General features: G+C 38.5%; 1 protein-coding gene across 1 annotated transcript in view; it reads right to left on the reverse strand.

Annotated features, from left to right (window-relative positions):
• Positions 1–25,116, reverse strand: part of DNAH11 (dynein axonemal heavy chain 11) — a 289,112-nt gene that overhangs the window by 158,342 nt on the left and 105,654 nt on the right. The window contains exons 33-45 of the mRNA XM_073333745.1: positions 24,566–24,722; positions 24,302–24,447; positions 23,521–23,637; positions 19,380–19,518; positions 18,829–18,921; positions 18,470–18,664; positions 12,389–12,466; positions 11,350–11,482; positions 10,593–10,720; positions 9,389–9,537; positions 6,556–6,706; positions 4,209–4,340; positions 2,659–2,832 (exon numbers count right to left, since the gene is read on the reverse strand). Coding sequence (XP_073189846.1) covers positions 2,659–2,832; positions 4,209–4,340; positions 6,556–6,706; positions 9,389–9,537; positions 10,593–10,720; positions 11,350–11,482; positions 12,389–12,466; positions 18,470–18,664; positions 18,829–18,921; positions 19,380–19,518; positions 23,521–23,637; positions 24,302–24,447; positions 24,566–24,722 — 1,792 coding nt within the window. The remainder of the gene's footprint in view (positions 1–2,658; positions 2,833–4,208; positions 4,341–6,555; positions 6,707–9,388; positions 9,538–10,592; positions 10,721–11,349; positions 11,483–12,388; positions 12,467–18,469; positions 18,665–18,828; positions 18,922–19,379; positions 19,519–23,520; positions 23,638–24,301; positions 24,448–24,565; positions 24,723–25,116) is intronic.

A 25,116-nucleotide genomic window follows, 5' to 3' on the forward strand; every position in this document is an offset into this window, starting at 1 on the left:
TCTAGCTGAAATCTAGCCAATATTTAAAAAACCACTATCTGCAAAAAAATTAGTAGAAAGGTGAATGTTGAATAGATCTAGTGCAATGGTTAGGGTTTTTTAAATTTGGATTTATATTAATTTTTGGCTGTTATTCATCGTAACAAAGAATGTTCCATTGGTTGCCAACGGATAAGCTTTCTGCAGTATGAGCCCATAAAATCTTCTCTGTCAGACAAAACCTTTTTTTCCTTCTACAAGAGCTACGCTTTTCTGTCAGACTTTATCCTACAACAAAGAAGTTTTGTGTGGCTGCTAATAGATTAAACTGTTTTTCATTAGCAGCTGCACACTTCTATTTCCCCACATGTCCACCCCGCCTCATAATAATCCTACTCTCATTTAAGCATTTAAAAAACCCCTAGGAAATTAATACACACAAAAAATTGTTGTGATCCATTTCAGATTGTTACACACGTAACATATCAGATACAAAACCACACAAAATAAGGACATTAAAAGTTAAGGTAACTAGTAGTACATGCTTTCTATTCCTCCACCCAGAGGCACACACTTTACCACAAACACAACTACTGTATACCAGAAACCATCCACCACAACCTTTTTAGGAACACCAGCTTTCTATCACCCCCTTAATCAAACCTACTGCTTCCCACCACACCAACTATCCACAACTATTAGTATGGAGACAAGGTAGTTGATGAAAGAGCACGTGCAGAAGGTTGGGGAGGGGAAGAGTTAATGTTGTGATGGATGGTAGTTATGAGTCTGCCAATATTACAGACTCACAGAACTGTAAGGCTGGAAGAGATCTCAAGAGATCATCAAGACTAGCCCCCTGCAATGAGGCAGGACCTATTGCACCCAGACCATTCCTGACAGGTGTTTGTCTAACCTGTTCTTAAAAACCTCCTATGACGGGGATTCCCCCACCTCTCCTGGCAGCCTATTCCAGAATTTAACTATCTTCATAATTAAAAAAGTTTTCAGAAAATCTAATCTAAGTCTCCCTCCTGCAGATTAAGTCCATTACTTTTTTATCCTACCTTCGGTGGAAATGGAGAACAATTGATCACTATTCTCTTTATAGCAGCCCTTAACATATTTGAAGACTATTGTTAGGACCCTGCTCACTCTTCTTTTCTCAAGACTAAACAACTTTTTTTTTTAAACCTTTCCTCATAGGTCAGGTTTTCTAAACCTTTTATCATTTTTGTTAGTCTCTTCCGGATTCTCTCCAATTTGTTCACATCTTTTTAAAGTGTGGTATCCAGTACTGGATGCAGTACTCCAGCGGAAGCCTCACCAGCACTGAGTAGAGTGGGACAATTACCTCTCATGTCTTAGGTACAACACTCCTGTTAAACACCCCAGAATTATATTAGCCTTCTAATGATGGGACGTTAGATGGGGTGGGATCTGAGTTACTACAGAGAATTCTTTCCTAGGTGTCTAGCTGATGAGTCTTGCCCACATGCTCAGGGTTTAGCTGATAGCCATATTTGGGGTCAGGAAGCAATTTTCCTCTAGGGCAGATTGACAGAGGCCCTGGGGGGTTTTTCACCTTCCTCTGCAGCGTGGGGCATGGGTCACTTGCTGGAGGATTCTCTGCACCTTGAAGTCTTTAAACCACAATTTGAGGACTTCAATAGCTCGGACATAGGTTAGGGGTTTGTTACAGGAGCGGGTGGGTGAGATTCTGTGGCCTGCATTGTGCAGGAGGACAGACTATTTGATCATAATGGTCCCTTCTGACCTTAAAGTCTATGATTCTCCTCAACTGCATCACATTGCAGACTCATTCAATTTGTGACTTGCTATAACCCTCAGATCCTTCTCAGCCATACTACCACTTATCCAGTTCTTCCCCATTATGTAGTAGTTCATTTTCCTTTCCTAAGTGTAGTACTTAGAGAATTGGTCTGAAATCAAGATGATGAAACTGAATATAGGACAAGTGCTAATTTGTCAAGGTCATTTTGAATTCTAATTCTGTCCTCCAAAGCGTGAGCAACCCCTCCCCCCATCCACACATTTTTATGAAAGCACGCTCTCCACTCCATTATCCAAATAATTAATGAAAATATTGAATAGTACCATACCCAGGACAGACCTCTGTGGGACCCCACTAAATACTTCCTCCTCCTCCCCCCTCCCCCAGTTTGACAGAGATCATTGATAACTACTTTGAGTATGGTCTTTCTTTGCACTTTTCTCAAAGAATAGTTATCAATGGTTTGCTATCAAACTGGGGAGAGGAGGATTTATCTAGTGGGGTTCCACAGAGGTCTGTCCTGGATCCAGTGCTATTCAATATTTTCATTAATGACTTGGATATTGTTGGCCACTTCATTAAACTGACTTTGTGCCTCAGTTTCCTCATCTATGAAACTGAAGATCATAATCACTTATTTCATGGGGTATTGTGTCAACTAATTTGTGTTTGTGCAGTGCTTTTATAATGTAAAGCAGTATGTAAGTGCTAAGTGTTGTTATTATCCCTAAGTCACTCAGATATGGAGTATGGAGCCAATAACAAAGATCTACCCAAATACTTATATTTGGAGAATGTTATTTTCAGACATTATAAAAATAAAAATAAAAAACTACAAAAAACAGTGCTCATCCATGCATGCCTTCAGTACACTTATATTGTACCTGTAAAGGTGTTTCTGGATCCATATCAAATTTTGGAACTTTATCAGTCCAGGGCAAGAATTTCCTAGTCTTTGGGTCAAGATAATAATCAAAAATTGTACCCTGGGATGGAAACTTCACCGCTTTCATCTCCTTGAGCCACCAGCAGCTGAATTCAGTTTGATAATTTGAAAGCTATAAAAATATTACAATTTATTTGTTATTTAGTTATTTAATATATTATGGTCTCCTGTGTTATGTCTACAGCATGAAGTTCTTACAATGTGTACATAGAGATGCATATTAAAAAAAAAACCCTCAAAACAAACACTGCAGGCACACATACAAATTTGATGATGGTTTATAACCCCCTAATGCAGTTGTAGTAATCAAGGGCAGTCAAACTGTGTTTAATTCAGGACATGTGGACCTTCTGACTGAAGTGGCTGATGCTCAGCTGGTGTCACTCCTTGAAAGGCTGAAATCAGGAGCCCCCCAGATTAAACCCACCCACCTTCCTCATTCCCCACTTCACTGCCAAAAAGTAAGCAGTTAAATGTAGCTCAAATTTGAAAAGTGATGAGATTCGAGGGCTGACTTGCTTCAACCATGCCCTTGCTCTTTTTCTTTACTGTCCAGGAATAACTTTCCATGGGCAGGCTGAAAGAATTCTAAAGAGCCCCAAGGCCCCTCTAGCTGTTGAGGTCAGCCTCTTCTTCCAAGGAAAGATCTTTCTCCAGGCTTCTGATGGGACAGCCTTGATAACAGCTGTTATCAGTCCAGTTGGGGCACTTCCTGCTTCTTAATGTGTATGTGAGTTCCTCCTTTACCTCTTGGACATTATAAACCCCATCACACTCACAGGGACTGCACCTTATCTGCATTAAAATTGAGCCAATTCAGTCATGTTAATCTTTAATACAGAGGTGTGGCTGGGCAGAAATTACGGGACCCAGCGGACATCTTGATCCAAAAAAAAGTCTTCTAAATGCTTGTTGAGGCTATTATCCAACAGAGCATTCCTACCCACAGCACGTGATGGATCCTCACAAAAAGTCTCAGGAATGGTCTCAATTAGAGGAAGGATATATCATGATGTACTGGAGAGCATACTCCATTCCCATATTGCCCCCTTGCAAGTATCAGTCATTGCGCTCTGTGGGTGCGGTTCATGCTCCAGCCTACTGCAGATAATGGTGCTAGCCTCCTACAGGCAGAGGGGCAGGATGAAAATTGTAAGCTGAGCCATAGTCATGTGTCACCAGAGCTGAGCTGATAAGAGGGAAGTGCTGGTCTCACCCTTATAAAGAGAACAGTCTTTGGGGAAGGGACAGTCTTTTTATTCTGTTTGTATAGTCCCTAGCACAATAGGGTCTCTGTCCATGACCGAGGCTCCTAGGGGCTACAATACCTAATAATAAATAAGGGCTGTTCTGACCTTCAGACGCATCATTTGCAGGAGCACCCACAGGGGCAGTGCACCATTGCTAGCTGAAGAGGTACAATTTAGCCCTATATTTCTTTAATGAACAGCAAAATAATTTGGTTATGTAAACTGCTCTCTAGCGTACCTGATCTCGAAAGAGTGCACCACCAAACGCCCAAACACAGGCAAAGACAAAGTATATCTCATAGAGCTCTCTTGGGCAGTCAGGAGGCACATTTTCAGGGGTCAGCAAACAATCCAACAAAGAACAAAGGGTCTAAAAAAAAAAAGGTGGTGAAGAGTGTGATCTTTAAATCCTTGCTCCTGAGGGTGGTGATGGTGACTCAATCTCAGGGGCAACATGATGACTAAGTATGCTGCAATCATGACTATATAATGCAAGAAAAGCAGGCTGGCATTTAAAGAAGGAAAAATGAGAAACCACAGTGACAAGTTTGTTAGGCTAATTTTACCATTGAGAACTGTGCTGTCTGCTGTATCTTCCTCTCCACTTGTACATTAAACCAAACTAAGTAATCCTCTGACTTGAATCCTTGTGTAGAGCCAGTCACATATGAATAAACCATACTTAAACGCAAGTACTTCAAATTAAATACACCAAAATAAAAATAGCTTCCACAAGAGCAAACACCAAAAGGTTGTTCCAATAAAAACAGAAATTTCCATGAGTTCTTTTAAACTGCTAAAATGACTACTCAGATTATATATTACTGTATTTTTAATTCATAACACCTTTTCATTTTAGTTTCTTTCGGACACAGAATTTTGCTGCATGGTATTTCTGCTTGTAATATTTTTTCCTGTATACACTATTTGTACAAAATTGTAAAAAACAACCCAGAATCTCTGAATAGAATAAAAGAAATTTAAGTAAGTTATACACACTGCCCCTTACTCTGCCATCATTGAAAGATGTTTTATTCCATGCCTTTGAAAGGAAAGAGTTAAGAACATCCCATGTGTGACAGGACAGAACCTCTTTGCTGGAAACAATGGGGAAGTCTAAAAATCCTTATTAAGCATTCAGACTATAGAGAAAGAATTCATGTTCAGGAACATTTTCCAATTTATTCCTAAAGACAAACTGATCAACATATAAAAATCACACAACAAAAATACATAAATATTGTATAACTCGTTATGCTTTTTGCAGAATAATTTCAAGCTACCCATGCAATCAACTTACTATTGCATGCAGAAAGACTACCTTAAAACAACATTAAGGTTACAAACAGATCTGTGCAGAGAGTGGAAGCTCCATTTCAGGAAGGATTTAAAGATTTGGCTTCATTCTAAATTGGAATGAAAACCAAACATTTTTAAATTCTCTGCAAAGGAAAATCCCAAACATTCTCTTTTTGTGTCAAAACATTTCACTTGGACAAAATTATAATATAGAATACAAATACATTTTGTAGATAAAAAGTAGTTTCAAAACAAAAAATTGAAACTTTTAGTTATAAAAATGTCAAAATAGAATGTTTTGACATTCATTGTCAGGACTTCTTTTTTTTCTGTCTTTCTTCCAAAACAAAATTTTGGCCAAGCATTTCAATTTCAATAGAACCATATATACCGATGGAATGTGGTTCTGTCAAAATTTCTCCACCCAGTTTTACAAAGGTACAAAGTGGAGCATTTGAAATTTAGAAAATGACAAAGTGGAGCATTTGAAATTTAGAAAATGACAAAGTGCAGGTGTATAGGTTAGGATGCACTCTTATTATATGGTCATACACTTTTTTCCCCACATGAACCCTGCCTCATGATCATTTAAAAGATTCAGAGTTGTAAAGATGACTCACATGAAAGCTGTGTGTGCTGGCTGACTGGTGTTCAGTGAAGGAAACTGGTGTTCAGTTTTATCCTCTTCTATCATTCAATACTTGGTACCAATGTCATATTTACTGGACATCAACACAATGGATTTCTCTCTCTCTTTATAGGTGTTTATATGGCTCCCATCACTATGGTATTTTAGCATCTCACAAAAGGTGGATAAATTTATCCACACCCCTGTGAGGTTGGGAACTATTATCCCCATTTTAGAGATGCAAAATGGAAGCACAGACAGATAAAATGACCTGCCCAAGGTCACACAAGAAGTCTGTGGCAGAGGCAAGATTAGAACTCAGATGTCCTGGATCTCAGTCCAGTATCGTAATCCCTAAATAGTTCTTCTTGTTAGAGTGGACCCCAGAACAAGAACATTTTTGGATCACTGCCTCCTTCCCCACTCCCAGTAATTATGGAAAGAAGTGGGACTCTAAAAATGTGTCCATTTTTGACACTTAATTTTTCCGTAAAATAAATTTAAAACCTATTAACTTTACACAATTTCCAGACGCACACCTATTTTAACAGCTTGCCTTCATGTGCACCAAAAATAAGATTGCATATTCAGAATAGATTTCAGGAATTTTGTTGTCTACACTTACTGACCTATATTTTAATATAATTCTAATGCATACCTGCACCATGCTATTCTCAGGAATAGGGGTGATAGTTTTAAAGCTTGTTCTGAGCTGATCTAAGCAGGGAGGCACATATTTATCAAAGAGGATAGTTAAATTAGCTTTTTCAGATTGGTGATTTCTTGTTTCTATCCAACTGGCAACATACCTGCAAAACACAACAGAAAGATACCAGATTTTGTAGGGGAGACCAGAGAAGTCCAACACACAATAGCTTTCCTGAGATTAAAGTCAGGCCCTTGCAACACTACACACTTGTGATGTACCTCTTGTCCGCACACAGTAGTGCTTGGAACAGTACACAAGTGTTGCCAGCACCATAAGAACAAGAGCTGCCATACCAGGTCAGACCATAGTCCATCTTGCCCAGTGTTCTGTCTCAGACAGCAGACTGTATCAGAGCTTTAGGGGGACAGTTAAGAACAGGACAATTATGAAGTGATGTACCCCATCTTTCATTCACAGCTTCTGGTAGTCAGAGGTTTAGGGTCACCTAGCACATGGGGTTGTATCCCTGACTATCTTGGTAAATAGCCATTGATGGACCTATTCTCCATTAACTTAGCAGTTCTTTTTTGAACCCAGTTATACTTTTGGCCATGACAACATCCCATGACAATGAGTTCCACAGGTTAATTGTGCATTGTGTGAAAAAGTACTTCGTTGTTTGTATTAAACCTGCTGTCAACCAATTTCATTGGCTGACTCCAGTTTTGTATTGGGTGAAAAGATAAATAACACTTCTGTATTCACTTTTTCCACACCATATCATAGACCTCTATCATATCCCCTTAGTCATTTCTTTTCTCAGCCGAATAACCTTAATCTTTTTTGTGTCTCCTAGTATGGAAGCCATTCCATACTCCTGACCATCTTAGATCCCCTTCTATGAACCTTTTTTGAGAAGGGGCAATCAGAACTGCACCCATGATTCAAGGTGTGGGTGCATCATGGATTCATATAGTGACACTATGATATTTCCTATCTTATTTTTTATCCCTTTCCTAGTAGTTCCTAAAATACTGTTAGCCATTTTTCCCACTGCTGTATGCTGAGCTGAAGTTTTCAGAGAACTATAGCCAGTGACTCCAAGTTCTCTTTTTTGGGTAGTAATAGTTAATTTAGAACCCTTCGTTGTATATTACAGTTGGAATTATTTTTTCCATTGCTTTGCACTTATTAACATTGAATTTCATCTGCCATTTAGTTGCTCAGTCACTCAGTTTTGTGAGATCCTTTTGTAAAGCCTCACTCCCTGCTTTGGACTTAACCATCTTGAATAATTTTGTATCATCTGCTGACTTTGCCACTTCACTGTTCCAGATCCATTGCAGCTGCATTTGCTTTAGCAGATCTCATCGTAACCATTGCATCCCAAAGGGCTGTTGTGGCAGCTGAGCAGAGTGGCACCCAACTATGCCCTCTTTCCTTGGCCACATCCTCTCCTTTAGGGAGGGTAGGGAAGAGGGTGACATAACTATGTGAACCCCAGGCAATTTTCTGGTTGGTGTCATGCAGATGGAACAGCACAAAACTGCTGGAACTAAGGCTAACATTTGGCCTTATATTTTACAGAAGAGGCCATTTGTAAATACAAATATCCACATTTTATACATGATTCAGTTTTGTCCGAGTTACATTTAACTTATTAGAATTATTTTCAGTATCGTTCGTAACATAAGTCCTAACTGGAAAAGCATAATATATCTACATTTAGCAGAGAGACACTTACTCATCCTCTAGCTCCTTCCACAATGGATAAGTAAAACTTCCTTAACACGATGCTAATCATGACATGGACCTGAGGCTAGACTCATCACATGTTTGGAGCTACTGATAAACATTTGGGGGAAAGATCTGATTTGTCCACTGTAAATGCTTCTAAACGCACATTGAGGGATGGATGTTCAGGAATATTAATCAAATGTTCTCTAAACTGGTATGACCATATTATGTTAGATTGGCCACTCTGATACCCTCCCAGACCCATCTCAATACTCCTCAATTGTTACTGTGAGATTATTAGTCTAGTACTGTATCCATACGTTAATGTTAACCCACCAATACTCATTCTCCTTGTTGGACATCTTGCATACCTAGACCAACCTCCCACTATTTACATTAAATTCTCATGTTCACTATATTTCTTCTGGGACAACACTTATAATATATGTTTGTACAGCACCGAGCACAATGAGGACCCAATTTCAGGAGTGGCTGCTAGGCGCTACTGTAATACAAATTAGAGACAGTAGGAATTTCCCAAATTTCAATATTTCCATCAAAAGTTATCATTGAAATTTCAAATTTTGACTGCACGCACACAGTTTTTGTAATAAATTTTCACAGAATTATGACTCTAAAATAAATCAAAGAAGGGAAAAACATGATTCAGAAGACAAACGGGAAGTTGATCTGGCACCTCTCATGACTGTACTTTCCGTAACAGATATCAGTGGAGCAAAACAAGGGGATAGTTACAAAAGGCTGACAGATGCCTCTAGTGTATCTAGTCAGTTCACTGCTTGAGACCTACCTCTTGCAGCTGCCAAGCCTGCACTGTAAATAGCTGAGAATCAGATTCAGAACAGCCCAGATTGAGACGGACAACTAAACCAGGGATGTAAAGGATATATAAAATATGGAACAGATAATCCCAATGCTGAAAATTTTTAACTGAGTGTGCATACACATGCATGTGTACAAGTATCTATATATAGTAAATAATATTAAATTATCATGTAAATTAATGGGTTCTATTGCTATTAAACTAACTAATAATATTGTTTTATCATTTTTTGAAGGTATCTTTAAAAGATAAAATACTCACGGATTCCAACCAAGATCCTGGGGGTTTACATAAAGAATACCTGCTCTAGACACTGTAGCTGGGGTAGCAGTTTTTAAATGGTGTATCTCAAACAGCAGCCTCATCGATGGAGTCAGAGGGACACGTTCATTGCTGGCAAGGGTCAGGACCTAAACATCACCAGTAAAGCACTGAACAAAAGCAACTTAAGACATACATTCTAACAAGCATATATCATGAATAGGCCTGTACAAATTATAGACCTATGTAGATTTCAGGTATATTTATAGCACATATTTGCACGCACACACCCCCTTCAGAATGAATCTGGACATGATAGGATTCTTCCAAATTTAAAATTTAAGGCCATGATATTTGTTTTAAAAAACACATTGGAGCATAAATTAGAGACCACACTATGGCATACCATATGCTTGACAGTTCAGTTAATTTTTATAAACAGCAGAATCTATATAGGTTTATTTTCAGTGGTGTGTATATATATTCAAGATAATTATTACACTTCAAGATAATTTTCACTTCATTTAATCTTAAAAAAAAAAGAGTGTTTAAAAGTCAGGTATGAGCTACAATAATGTTTGTAAAATGAAGTTTAGAATGTATTTAACTACATTGTAGCATTTCTTGTAGCAAACACTGTTGTTTTTCTTGCACTGTAGCAAACATAATTAGAGTACAGGACTGGGAGTCAGAGGTTTCTATCCTATTCCTGTCTCTCTTGCTAACTTGATCAGGCAAGTCACTTACAATTTCTGTGCATCAGGTGTAATAATACTTCCAACCTCATAGCAGTGTTGTTGGGCTTAATTCATGAATGCGTGTAAAATTGCTTTAGAGTTTTGAAGGAAAAAGCACTCTGCAAATGCAAATATTTAATGTTAATATAATTACTAGATTTTGGCTGATGCTTTGAGTACATTTGTAACCCCCATTACACATACATATTCACTGAGAGGTGCATATACCTTTACAGTGTAGACAGAATGACTTTAAACATCTCCATTGTATAGGATCAGATATGAAAGAGATAAGGTTGTTACCAACTGGCATTGCACTAATTAGGAATAGTGAAGATAAAAAGGGAAGGGTTAAAATTAGGGCTATTATGCAATTAAAAGAATTTATTGCAATTAATCACACTATTAAACAATAATAGAATACCATTTATTTAAATATTTTTGGATGTTTTTTTCCTGTTACTCACCTTGTTATCATCCATGACAGTATTGAGTGACTCAGTCCACATAGGATCTATATCTCCATCTAGGACGATCCATTTTGGCCCATCCTGGGTAATATTAGCCTGCTCTCTTAGAAGAGATGAGAAGAGACCTGCAAATTGTGTTTAAATAAAATCCAAATCAATATGGTGCTTCAATACAACCTTTTGAAACAAATATTCCTGAAATATTACTGCATCATTAATAACACAAAAGATTTTGTAACAATGTAAGAACTGGTTTCCTTCTAGTTGCTTATTAAACAGCCATTCAAATTAAAGAGGAAATAGGCTCAGTGAGCAGGTTATACAGCAAATTAACTGGCTATAAAAATGGCTGATTTCTGGTGTGACTGCATGATAATACTGTTTGAGCAGGAGACCCTTTCCACTGCATCAATCCTCATTATGTGGGCTAGGTACGGAGGCTCCATGGGAGCTAGGGAGAAAGTTGCTGAGACACTGCAACAGCCCGCAGGATCTCTCTCCTCTACTTCAGCACCCCTGTTCTGCAGTTGGGAACTGGCCAGAGGATTCACATAGCAAGGAATCAATTACTCTCTTCTCTTTCCATTGTCATTACCCTTGCCCTGACCCCAAATCTCATTGCATGGAAATATACAGGAAACCCTCATTGCTCTGGACTCCTTGGCTGGTAGGTATGCTCCATATTTGTTTTGTTTTTTCCTGGTGGAGGACTGTATAGATCTTAGCGATGAAAGTAATGTTAACTGCTACTAGCCATCTTTCCATTCCCGGGTTGCATGATGTATAAAACCAAACAGCTCGTCAGTGGTCACAGCTTTTGGGTTTAGGTCATTCCACACAAGCTTTTGTTTCATGTTCACATATGTTCGGTTCAGAGTTCTCAGAACCTGAAGGGCAGGAGAGAAAAAAAGATCAACGCATGTGACTTAGTCACTGACCCTCAAACAAAAAGTTTCTAGCTTCTTTATCATTTGTTAATAATGACAGATCTGTCAACCCTCATCCACAGCTGTCTTGGTTTCCCTGAGCTCCCTCCTCTCTGCCCTAGTTTATCACCACCCTCCCACCAAACAGATAAAAGTGACCAGTAGGAATCCTGGTCTGACAATCCTGCTAAGGATTCACTCTGGTAAACCACAGGAAGCTGGTCCAATGGAGAAGCTTGGATGAGGATAGACTTGTAGTCAAACCACTGAACTACGACTCAAGAAATCTGGATTTAGTTCCCAGCTCCACCAGAGACTCCGTGTGTGACTTTAGGCAAATCAATTAATCTCTCTCTGTGCCTCAGATTCCTTTGGGTAAAATGGGGATAACATACAGTAATGACCAGGGCATCTAGTTTTGCTTACTATCTAAAGGACCATAATATTGAAAAAACATGGCACTATACGATGACTGTCAAAACGTAGCAGCTGAGATGTAAGAGTATCATCTTCCAAAAATATTCAGCTACTACTTTGGGAACAAAGAAACATTGACCTCACTCTTCCTGGCTAGTAATCTAACTACACCCTCCAAAACATACATTCAAACCTATTTGCCAAATATAGTTTCCATTATGCATTGCCATGACTATTCTCATTTTGAGTCATGCAAGTAATACGTAGGAGACAAACCCTACATTTTAACATTGAGATTTGTGATTGCACTTCATACCCCTGCTGCTGGGAATGCCTGAGCAATATGGTATCATATTGCAGCCTGAAGGGAAGAGAATATTTTTCTCTGTGAACTAATGAAATACTCTTTATAAAAAGAAAGACAGACAGAAAATGTGCCATCTACTGTACCGTGCTCTTTCCTGTGCCTGCATTTCCCACCACAAAGACAGAGTGACACACTGCCAGAAGCTCCTCCAGCTGAACAACCTGCCAAACAGAATTAGTACACAGCTAATGGTTTTGTTTTCCTGTCCTCCCATTATCACCAAGACACTAATTATTTCCCACATATTATCTCCCTCCCACCTTTTCTCTTAGTCAGGAAAATGAACTGTTGCCTTCGTAGCTAACTTAAAAATGTGTTTCAGAGGAACAGCCGTGTTAGTCTGTATTCGCAAAAAGAAAAGGAGTACTTGTGGCACCTTAGAGACTAACCAATTTATTTGAGCATGAGCTTTCGTGAGCTACAGCTCACTTCATCAGATGTTTACCGTGGAAACTGCTGAGTTTGCCTTCTAAGGCTGTAGGCAAAGCCCAGTCTTGTTTGGATGAATGACTATACCTCAACAAATTAAAACAAATCTCATTTTCCATCTAATTGATTTACACAATCATGGAGACTAGTAAAAGAAAATGAGAACCATCACCATACCATGGGCTATAGAATGGGGATCAAACATTTTGTTGTATGGTGTGAAGAATAGTAACCACATATCACAGGTTAAGTGGTGCTAGGAGTTAGAACAACATAGCAGCAATAATTTCTGCTAATGTGCAACATTCAACAAGTCCCTGTTGAATCCATCTAAAAATAGTCTGGGAAGATACCGAATAACCCATGTGATTCTTAGCCTAAGATATAAATAATTTAGATGTTTTTCACAAATTTAATTCTGTCTAAATAATACACACGAGCTCTTTTTGTATCCAAAGTATGATTCCCCCTTATTCACATGAGGCTTTGGAAAAAAAACAGCAGCAGATTAACTGTCTGATTGATGTGAAAATCAAACACCACTTTTGACAAAAACCTGGAATCAGGCCTAAGAACCACCTTATCTTTATGAAAAGAAATACAAACAGGTGTTCAGCCCCCAAGGAATTCAATTCAGTCACCATTCTGACTGACATTATGGCATTATGATGATTTCTCTCTTAAAATGGCATTATAACGAACACGCAGCTAAGGGTTCAGAAGATGACTTCATAAAAGTGTAGCCAAGACCAAACTGAGATTCCAGGAAAGGAAAGGATTTCTCATAGTGGGATACACATTAGATTAAACCCTTCATAAATTTCTTCATCACATTGCGCACAACTATCAGCCACCAACAAAAAATGATGAGCAGAGACAGCTGCCAAATGAACTTTCAGAGATGAGTTAGATAACCCTGCAGCTATTAAGTGCATCAAATATTCTAAAACACAAGGTATGGGAGCTGAGGCAGGAGAATCATCTTTTCTCCTCATCCAAGCTACATATCTGGGCCATTTCAAGCGGTAACACTTTTTGGTAGACATGCTTTCTAGAATTAAGTAGTACATCCTGCACAGACAAAGAACACAACTGTTCAAAAGTAGACAAAGTTGAAGTCTGATTGCCCACACCGTCAAGTGAAGGGACTGCAGGTGTGGATGAAGGATCCTGCCCTCTTGCTGAGAGGGCGGATCTGGAGAAACAGGAAGATGCACGAAGGCTCTGCCAGACAGAGGAGGCAGATCGGTAAATCACTGATGTGACCAAGCCAGGGCAATGAGAATCATCCTTGCACTGTCCTGATGTATCTTCCTTGCAACCTTCTGGATTAATGGAAAGGAGGAAAAGCATACATCAGGCCCTCTCCCCACTGCAGAAGAAAAGCATATGATATGAATTGACTGTCCCTGCTCACTCTGGAGCAGAAGAGGCAACACTTTTTGTTGAACCTCATTGCGAACAGCTTCACTTCTGGTTAACTCCAACTGGAAAATATCTTCTGAACAAACTGATCCTTTAGGGACCACTCATGAATCTTAGAATTGTCTCTACAGAGACCATCTGCAACTCAGAAGTTCTTCCATGCTAAACGCAGGGCCACCAGATAAACATTCTGAAGAATGCACCAATCCCATAACTTGATTGCCTCTGCACAAAAGGAGAGTAGAGTAAGTAGCCCCCTATTTGTTGACATAGTTGTCACCATGTCTGGTATGGATCACAGCTGAGAGGGCCAATCTCAGGTCAGACTATCCAAAAACTGGGCAGACACCCCCACATGGTATATTCTATAATTAGATTTAAACAAACCAGCAACAAATGTATGCTACTGGATCACTATAACTAGCTTAACATGGAGCCACAGACAGTCCCCTTCGACAATCCAGCCTATATTACCACCCAGACAAACTGGACTTCTGTGATGACAGGTTATTAAAACCATAAATCAGCACACATTAGGTTCTTCCAGCTTCAGGGGGCCAGTCACTTATCCAAGTTAATGGATCCTCAGGACCTTACACCAAACACAAAGCTGTAGCCAATCCTTTAGTGAGCTAACTGAAGATTTATTAACTATGAAAAAAAACCAGTTACTAAAAAGTTAAAGCCAATAAAATACATTACAGGTGGATCAAAGTATGTATTCCAAAATGTTAGCATGGATGTTAAATCTGCTAACTTTCTATAAGTCTCTCTGGGTTGCCCAAATAGTTTTTGGGGACCTCGGTTCTTTTGTTCAAAATTTCCTCTGGTCAGAATTCACCAGTCCAAAGATGAAGTAGGAAAGAGGTGGCCAGGGCCTTTGTTCTCCCTCTTTTAATCTGTACCCTTTTTGCTGGAAAAATCCTTGTGGTGTTATGGAATCAAGCAGTTCCACAGCATATATGCTCTGCCATCACAGCATATATGCTCTGCCATCACAGCATATATGCTCTGCCATCATTCTTCATATGAATTGCAAATTTCTGCTTGCACATTTTCCATATGTGCCATTTGGGGCATCCTCAGGGACAACATGCAGGGGCTCTTGTTTAGAGTTCATTTGTTATTCCTGAAGAGCTAACCTGTGAGCGTTTCTCATACTCACAAACATGTTTTAGTTAAAAACCATATAGCAAAATCTCATAATTCCACACACAATGTCGAGATGTACATTATAACCAGATAATAATATTCGGCAGATTACAACTTTTCCAATGATACTTCAGAAGGCATACTGTGAACAAGATTTACTACAATTTTGTAAAAGTGGTGACTATATTAGTGTAGATGGTCACTTTCCCCTTTAGACAGCATCACAGTAGTGCATAGCAGATGTATTGCCTATTACCATTTGCACAACCCTCCTCTGTAAGTGAGGGATAATCTGAGGGCCAGGTGAATGGCTCTCAGCTCCGATACATTGATATGCAAGGCTCTGTCCTGAGAAGTCCAGTGGCATTGAACTGTCAGATGACTCAAATGCACCCTGGCTCAACCATTGTTTGAAGCATCTGAAGTTACCATCAGAGATGGTGGGGGATTGAATTGAACACTCCTGAGAACATTTGCTCTGATTGACCACCACGCTAGTGAGTCTAAAATGTTGGTCAGCATGCCTTGAAATATTTGAAGATTGGCCCAACTTGGCCTGTAGACTTGAGACATCCAGCACTGCATAGGCCTCATTCTTAGAGGAGAGAACAGAGTCACATAAGCAGTGGCTGCTATGAGACCCAGAAAAAAGTTTTTGAATGCTTAAAACATATTGTAGTATTTTCAGAAATCTGTCTTAATGGATAGGCTCTCCCTTCCAGAGTCCAATATGGAGCCTATGATCAAAAATCTCTGAGTTTGACAGGCATTTGACTTTTTGACATCAAGAAGACCAGCCAGATCTGAGAAAAGGGTGGTTGTAAAAGCAATATGGTTTAGTACATCCTTGCGCACAGCAGCCAATTGATCAAGCCGGGGTAAACAAAAAAACTCTGCCTTCTCAGTTGAGCCACTACCACAGAGAAGCATTTTCTAAAAACTCTGGACACCATGGAGAGGCCAAATGGCACCACCTTGTACTGAAAATAGTGTCCTGGCACCATGAAACAAGGGTATTTACAATGACTGTGGTGAATCAGTATATGAAAATACATGTCCTTTAAATCAAGAGTCACAAATGAATCCATGATCAAAAGTGAAGGGATTACAGAGGCCAAAGTTAAGACAGGGAATCAAAACTTCCATATGTATTTATTCAGGTTCCTTAAGCCTATAATTGAATGTCACCCCCGTTTCTCCTGGTCAGTTTGGGACTATGATGAGGTAGTGCTCACCTGATCCTGAAGGGGGCGGGGCAAAGCCTAGAGGGCAGAAAGAACTTGATAAAAGGGAGAGATGTTTGCTAAGCTCTTCCTCTCTCTTCCACCTCCATCTACAGAAATCACCACCAAGCGACTGAAGTGCTGACCAAGGGAGAGAGCCTGGCTGAAGGGCAACCAGCCAGCCTGTGCTGAGAAGCATCTAAGTTTGTAAGGGAACTGAAAGTGTTAAGATCAGCTTAGAATGCGTTTTGCTTTTGTTTCATTTGACCAAATCTGACTTGTTGTGCTTTGATTTATAATCACTTAAAATCTACCTTTTGTAGTTAATAAACATGTTTGTTTATTCTACCTGAAGCAGTGCATTTGGTTTGAAGTGTGTCAGAGACTCCCCTGGGATAACAAGCCTGGTGCATATCAATTTCTTTGTTAAATTGATGAACTCATATAAGCTTGCAGCATCCAGCAGGCATAACTGGACACTGCAAGTCGGAGGTTCCTAGGGTTGTGTCTGGGACTGGAGATATTGGCTAGTGTCATTTGGTTGCACGATCCAAGCAGCAGCTGGCCAAAAGTGCTCACTCATGTAACTGGGAGCAGCTTAAATGCTAGAGGCTGTGCAGGAACAACCCAGGAGTGGGGGTTCTCACAGCAGATCAGGGTAAGGCTGGCTGCCAGAGCTGAGGACTGGAGTGACCTAGCAGATCACCGGTCCAGATAACACCAGGGGAACATCACAATTCCCCCATCCTTTTTTCTGCACCACAAAGTACCTGGAATAGAACTCAACTCCAAGTATTCAGGTACCTCCTTGACAGCTGCTATCAAAAGTAATTTTTTTACCTCTGAAAGTAGAATATCCTCACAAGAAGATACCCTAAAAAGGGAAAGATACATGGAAGTGGAGAGCAGTAGTCTTTCTAACTGTATGGCACCGACATTTTCTATATAAGTTCTTAAACCCATTTGTCTGATGTAGTAAGTCTCCATGGACTGATAAAATGGGCTCGCCTGTCTCCAAACAGATATGACACCCAGATGGAGAATGACTCTCTCCCAAACTCTTGAGGCACCTGGTATCCAACACTGGGAAGACAGCAGGGTACAAAGCATGCCTCTTGAATTCCAGCTTCTTCTTCCTCTGCCGTTCCACCATCACCCAGAACTGAAACACTAACACCTACCTACCAACTAACAACAACAAAACACAAATGAACACTGATGGAGAAAGAACTCTGGATCTGAGCAGATTGGGCACTTCAATCCAGTGGTTCACTTCAATCCAGGCACTTGGCTGGAAGGAGATGAGGTAGTAGAGGATGCAGTGCCCTCTGATACAGCCTCATTCTGAGAATGTTTGGAGACGCTGAAGGGAAAGGTGGTATGGGTGGGGGGTGAGAGAGCACCCCAAGGGACACTTGCTAGAAAGTTCTACCATTGGGCAGTGCAATACTCAGGAATGGGAATATGCAGAGCCACTCAAAGAACTACATGATCTTACTTCAACCCTTGTTCTCCCTTCCCATTATTGCTGCTGCACTGTGTATTGCCGTCACTCATGGTGTCCTGTCTAAAATAAACACACTATATGTTATACATAATAATACTTATTATTTGCTGGTGTTAAAGTGTTGGTACTATAAACCTACTGTACTGTATGTTAAGAGAACTCTTCAACACAGAGGTATTTGAACAAGAAATATTTCCCTGTCTCCATATGGGCAGTATATACACTACATATTTACTAACATGAATCTACTTGTATTGAATTGCAATATGCCATCATGACACAGTGCCTTTGAAACACCTAGACTTTCAGGACACATTAGGAACACTGCAATGTACTGCAAGTTAACCTTCATGTCTAATACAACTTGACTGCAATTATGTTGATTGAAACTCTTAAGGGGTGTAATTAAAAGCAATGGATTATTTTACTTTGAGCATAAAGCTTTCCTCAGGTTGCAAGTGAAGCTCCAGGGTAGATTGTTTAACCATCTGTTCAAATTGCAGGTCCCTCTTCCTCGGAACATCCAGAGCTGGAAACAGGTCACTGATCAGGCCCATGAAAATTGGGATATCATCTGTCACTATTTTAGGCAAGTTGAAGTCTCTTAAGGTTCGCATAAGTACCTGGAAAAGGATGGTAAATCACATATTATCATATCAGCCAGGGCTTTAAACCCATCTCCCTCTCTTCAGGATTCGTCTTTATTCCCAGTGATTCAGAGATAAAACACAGTATCAGAAGTTCTGATGATTGTTAAACTTAAATATGTACATAAAAGGTACCTAACCTGATCCTCAGGTCTGTTCTTATCTCCTCGCTTCAATGAGCCAGCAACCACCAAGACTGACTTAACAGCACGAAGTCCCCAATCATAATGATACTATGAAAAAAAACGAAAAACACTGACTATTCATGAAACCTTATGAATTGAAAGTTTAAATGTAAATATTTAAGGAGAAAACCTTAGAAGTATATACAATTTAATATATAGCTAGATGGAGAGAGAAACTAGAATTTACAACATATTAAAATATTTTAGACTAGTGTAAATATGAAGTAACATCACTGATTTCAGAAGATTTACAATGAGCTGATTTATACTGGTGTATCTGACAGCATGAAGAAAAATGCATAGAGCCACTATTTTAAATGATAACAACTGTTTTACTGGGCATCACCTTAGCTGATATAATAAAGATCTACATGCAATTTAAAATATATATATAAAATTATAAATTATGCAAATTTCACTCTGCCCAACATCACTATTTTGAAATCGGGGTTGGGTGGGTGGTAATTAGCATATATCTAGCCCAGAAGTCCAAAACAGACCCTCACCTGTTTAGAAAGCAGCTCCCTGCAGAGAGTATACAAGGTAGTAAACTTCCTGGCTAACAAGCGTGCATCAATAAATCCCTCAGCAACCAACATAATTTCACAGATCAGTTCAATGTCAGGGACAACCATAGCACAGGGTCTTAAAAAAAAAGTCAAAATACCCAGATTACTATTTAAGCATGGTAAGAACAAGTCACCTAAATCAAGTGACTGATGTGTATAAACATTCTTAAACAGAGCTCAAGAGAGTCACAATTATGTGAGTCAGTCAGAGCGAACAAGGACTATGCTTCAAATTAAAAAATAATGGTTAATTAGGCACTGTGGATTATTAGCATTCAGTAACACTGCTACATACAAAGGACACGGCTGAAAAGTACAGAGCTTTCAAGTCAGATACTGCAGCCTCCTCAGCGTTAGTGCCTCAGAACAATATATGATTCTGTCACTTAGTGTGATGGACTGGCAGACACTTGCAAGGCGCAGTTAATACTGGAACATACAAAGACCTGCCACTCGAGTCATGGTCACCATTTTGGATTTGCTCTTTTCAAGAGTGAATCCTCCTGGAGGACTGTTTAAGATGGAATAAAACTTCTTTTTCCTTTTTTTTTAAACATTATTTTTATTCTGGTTTTTAAAACAGAATACACATTGGCAAGCCATCCAGCCATTAAAACATCTCAGTCAACACAAAACCAAAAACAGACACACATAAAGAGAGAGAAGATCAAAGACGCCCCTCATTAAAACACTGTTTGAAACACGTAGAAGTTCCTAATTTTTTCCATAGGGTGGATTACATTTTAACAGAGATTGTGTTTTCCTTCCTTCTGCATCTTTTCCTTCCTTCTTTTCCTTCTGCGATCAAATGGACTTCTCCCATTCACAATCATGAAGGGAAACAGAAACTAACAAACAGGTTCAGAACAAGTGCTTCATGTATTCCAAGGAATTTTCCTCACATACATCAAGGTACAAAAAACCTTGTAGTGGACAATTCTGGAATAAAAGTATAGGGAAAATTCTTCCTAATCCTTATTAGTGGTTGCCATGTATCCTAAAGTATGAAGGTTTATACTCCATCTATATCCTATCTAACAGAACGTAACTCAAGTGGCAAACACAGTAATGGCTTGCATGGAATATTAGTTTACTATTTGATATGTTTTTAGCTGTCTCTTCTGAGATTTTTGTAGATGGCGACAAGAGGCGTTAGTAGAGCCTTGTGCGGATATAAAATTTGTATCCGCAGCTCCTCACTTGTTATTCATCCTCATCTCTTAATAGTTGTAGAAGAAAGTAGTAGCAGTGAACAAACATGCACTGCTAAAAAGAACCCAAAACCAAAAACCCATAGGGCCCATTTCTGCCCTAAAGTTCTACTTTGTAAAAATCAGCCACAGAGACGCATGGCTCTGAGAGGCAAATCCCAGGTGGTGAGTGAGAGCTTGGAATGCCAATTCAGCCCTAAAAAGTCTTACAGCTTACTCCAGTCACTTAAAATATTGAGGTCTAGTGAACTTCAAAATCACTCATTTTCTTTTGAGGCTGGATGAAATCATGAAAAGCACTAAGGCAAAAGTAAAGATTTTGGGTCAAAGTCAAATGTTTATGTAAGCAGGTGTCACTCCACTGAAGTAAAAATATATTTCCAGTCAGATCCCAGTAGAATTTCAAATCTAATCATCAGATTAAAATCACAATTGGCATAGGTGCTTACCATTCTGTGGATTAAATGGAGGAATACCTGCTTATACAGAGGTGAATTTAGTCCTACAAACCTATTTTGATAATTTAACAACCACCACAGATTAGAATTATATATGCAACATATAAAGGAAGTTAAAGATAATATAAAAGGTTAGAGCTTGCACTTCTCAGATTTTAATTATATTCTTTGGTAATATGGTGTATTATGCAACATGTATTTTAGGTAAAGCTACTAAAATGACCAAAAATATATTAAATTGTTTTGCAGTGCTTATGCTTTATGTCTGTCCAATAATCACCAGCCCAACAATTTAGCAACTAAAACAAGGGCCATATTTTCAATAACTGCATATGAAACATGTATGTACATGGGCATACTTACATCTGTGCAAGCATACAAAAAGTAGGGCTGTCAAGCGATTAAATTAATTGTGCGATTAAAAAAATAATCATGATTAATCGCATTGTTAAACAATAATGGAATACCATTTATTTAAAAATTTTTGGATGTTTTCTACATTTTCAAATATGTTGATTTAAATTATAACACAGAATACAAACTGTACAGTGCTCACTTTATATTTATTTTTGATTACAAATATTTGCACTTTAAGAAAAGAAATAGTATTTTTCAATTCACCTCATATAAATACTGTAGTGCAGTCTCTTTATCATGAAAGTTGAACTTACAAATGTAGAATTATGTAAAAAAAAAAACGGCATTCAAAAATAAAACTCAAAAATAAAATACAATGTAAAACTTTAGAGCCTAAAAGTCCACTCAGTCTTACTTCAACCAATCGCTCAGACAAACAAACTTGGTTACAATTTGCAAGAGATCATGCTGCCCGCTTCTTGTTTACAATGTCACCTGAAAGTGAGAACAGGCATTTGCACGGCACTGTTGTATCCAGCGTCACAAGATATTTACGTGCCAGATGTGCTAAAGATTCATATGTGCCTTCATCTTCAACCACCATTCCATAGGACATGAGTCCATGCTGATGATGGGTTCTGCTTGATAACAATCCAAAGCAGAGCGACCGGCGCATTTTCATTTTCATCATCTGAGTCAGATGCCACCAGCAGAAGGTTGATTTTCTTTTATGGTGGTTCAGGTTCTGTAGTTTCCGCATGAGAGTGTTGCTCTTTTAAGACTTCTGAGAGCATGCTCCACACCTCGTCCCTCTTAGATGTTGGAAGGCACTTCTGAACTTTAAACCTTGGGTCGAGTGCTATAGCTATTTTTAGAAATCTTACATTGGTATCTTCTTTATGGTTTGTCAAATATGCTGTGAAAAAGTGTTCTTAAAACAAACGTGCTGGGTCATCATCCGAGACTGCTATAACATGAAATATATGGCAGAATGTGGGTAAAAAAGCAGGGAACATACAGTTCTCCCCCAAGGAGTTCAGTCTCAAATTTAATTAAGGCATTATTTTTTAATGAGCATCAGCAGCATGGAAGCATATCCTCTGGAATGGTGGCTGAAGCATGAAGGGGCATATGAATGTTTAGCATATCTGGCACATAAATACCTTGCAACACTGGCTACAAAAGTGCCATGCAAATGCCTGTTCTCACTTTCAGGTGACATTGTAAATAAGAAGCAGGCAGCAGCATCTCCTGTAAATGTAAACAAACTTGTTTGTTTTAGCGATTGGCTGAACAAGAAGTAGAATTGAGTGGTCTTGTAGGCTCTAAAGTTTTACATTGTTTTGTTTTTGAGTGCAGTTATGTTACAAAAACAAAAATCTACATTTGTAAGTTGCACTTTCATGGTAAAGAGATTGTACTACAGTACTCGTATGAGGTAAATTGAAAATATTATTTCTTTTGTTTATCATTTTTACAGTGCAAATATTTGTAATAAAATATAAAGTGAGCACTGTACACTTTGCGTTCTGTGTTGTAATAGAAATCAATATATTTGAAAATGTAGAAAACATTCAAAAATATTTAATAAATTTCAATTGGTATTCCATTGCTTAACAGTGCAATTAATCGTGATTAAATTTTTAAAATCACAATTAATTTTTGAGTTAATCACATGAGTTAACTGTGATTAATTGACAGCCTTAATAAAAAGGTAAATTTGGTGCCTTTCAACCTATTTGCATAGATTTCCATATACAACTGCTGTAATTACTCACAAAATAGTGGGTATCCTTGTACACATGTATGTTTTATGTGTAGATCTTCCATGTTATTAAATACTCAAAAGTTTTACACCTTATATATGTAAAAATATGAAAAAAGTTCCATTATTAAGTGCATCCATCCCTATCAATTTGTATGGGCAGAAATAACCGTGTTGAACATTTTCACAGAAACTCTGAAATAAGTAGAAACTGTCTTACATTGCAAACCAGGCCAGTGACATTAGATGGCATGAGTACTCTAAATGATAATCTATAGTATACTTGCCTGAATAGAGCTTTGAGATTTTCGGGTAATTCTGTTCGACCAGCATATCCTGGGTTCATGGTAATAAATATCCCAACTGACGGTTTCAGTGTAATGTTTTCTCCAAGGAATAAAAATCTGCAATAGCCATGACATGATGTAAGTAAATGACTTGCTATAATACTGCAATTTGATTAGAGGCCAACAATTATTTCCATCTTTTAAAAAATCCAAAGGAAAACCTCGGAATGCAGAACTGCATTTGAAATGGAGAACAGATTGTCTGATTTAGGAAAAAAAAATCTGTGCAGGTAATTGTGACCAAGAAGAGGTATGTGGTAGGTTGTTATGGTGCTTCCCAATCCAAGAGAAAAAAATATAAGAAAGATACAGAAGGAAATGCGGCAGATCCTCAGCTGATATAAACCGTCATAGCTCCATTGACTTCAGTGGAATTAGGACAAAATCTACCATAGCCAAGGACCTGCTCCATAGTATGTAATAACTCTACATAGGGTGAAATCCTAAAGTTAAAGTGAATGGCAAAGCTCCCATTAACTTCAGTGGGGCCAGTATTTCACCCATATTCTAGGTGTTTTCTTCTTATAATTTTGGGGAGAGGGCTAATCTTAGATATTAAATAAGCTTCTAGGTATACATATATTACACACACACACACACACGAATTTACAAGGGAGGGCTCAACATCTGTCCATAACAGGATTTTTAGAAATATACTTCTAAATTTTTGTACTTATGTCTTTGCAAAGGCCTATAAAAGAAATGACATTAAAATACTTACTTTTTCCTCTTATTTCTAATGGCATCGTGTATGGTCTTTACTTGCACTGCCACCACTGATAGGACTTCTACTGAAATTCGATTAAACTCATCAAAGCATCCCCAAGCACCTGTCTGGACCAGACCTTTATAGATGTTTCCTATGGACTAAAAGATAGAACCAGCCATTTAGTACTTATTTTCAGAAAGATTAAAGTTTTTGTAATGTATTGTATGTTAAAAAAATAAAATAGTACTGAAATCACTGTTTCATAAAATACCGTACCTTATAGTCCATCTGTTCAGAACAGTTGAAGACATAGACCATCATACCAAGGGCACGGCCCAGGTCTTTAGTGGTCTCTGTTTTGCCTGTGCCAGCTGGCCCTGCAGGAGCCCCACTCATTGTCAGGTGTAGAGACTGTGTTAGAGTAATGTAACACCTTTAAGCAATGAGACAATTATTACTGCATGCAAAGAATGCAAAGAATGTTACTAACATGGTAGAGATTTTAAAACCACAAAAGCTGGGAAATTTAGGATATCACAAAACCTTAATTGTATATGTTGTGCATATATGTTATAATAGGATCTTGCATGATATGGACCACGTAAAAAGTGAAGTGTGACATGTTAATCTGCAAATATTTATTTTACATATATAAGCCAATTGTGTAGAATGGTACATACACTAATTGCAATACTTGTCAGATTACACTGAGAACCTATAGCACATCAACTAGGGAATATTTTATTTTATCTATTTTACAAACACAAAGATCATACCATTTGTTTTATTTACACACACGCACATAAAGGTATTGCATTTGTCATATT

The sequence above is a fragment of the Lepidochelys kempii genome, chromosome 2 (assembly GCF_965140265.1).
Source record: "Lepidochelys kempii isolate rLepKem1 chromosome 2, rLepKem1.hap2, whole genome shotgun sequence".
Taxonomy (NCBI): Eukaryota; Metazoa; Chordata; order Testudines; family Cheloniidae; genus Lepidochelys; species Lepidochelys kempii.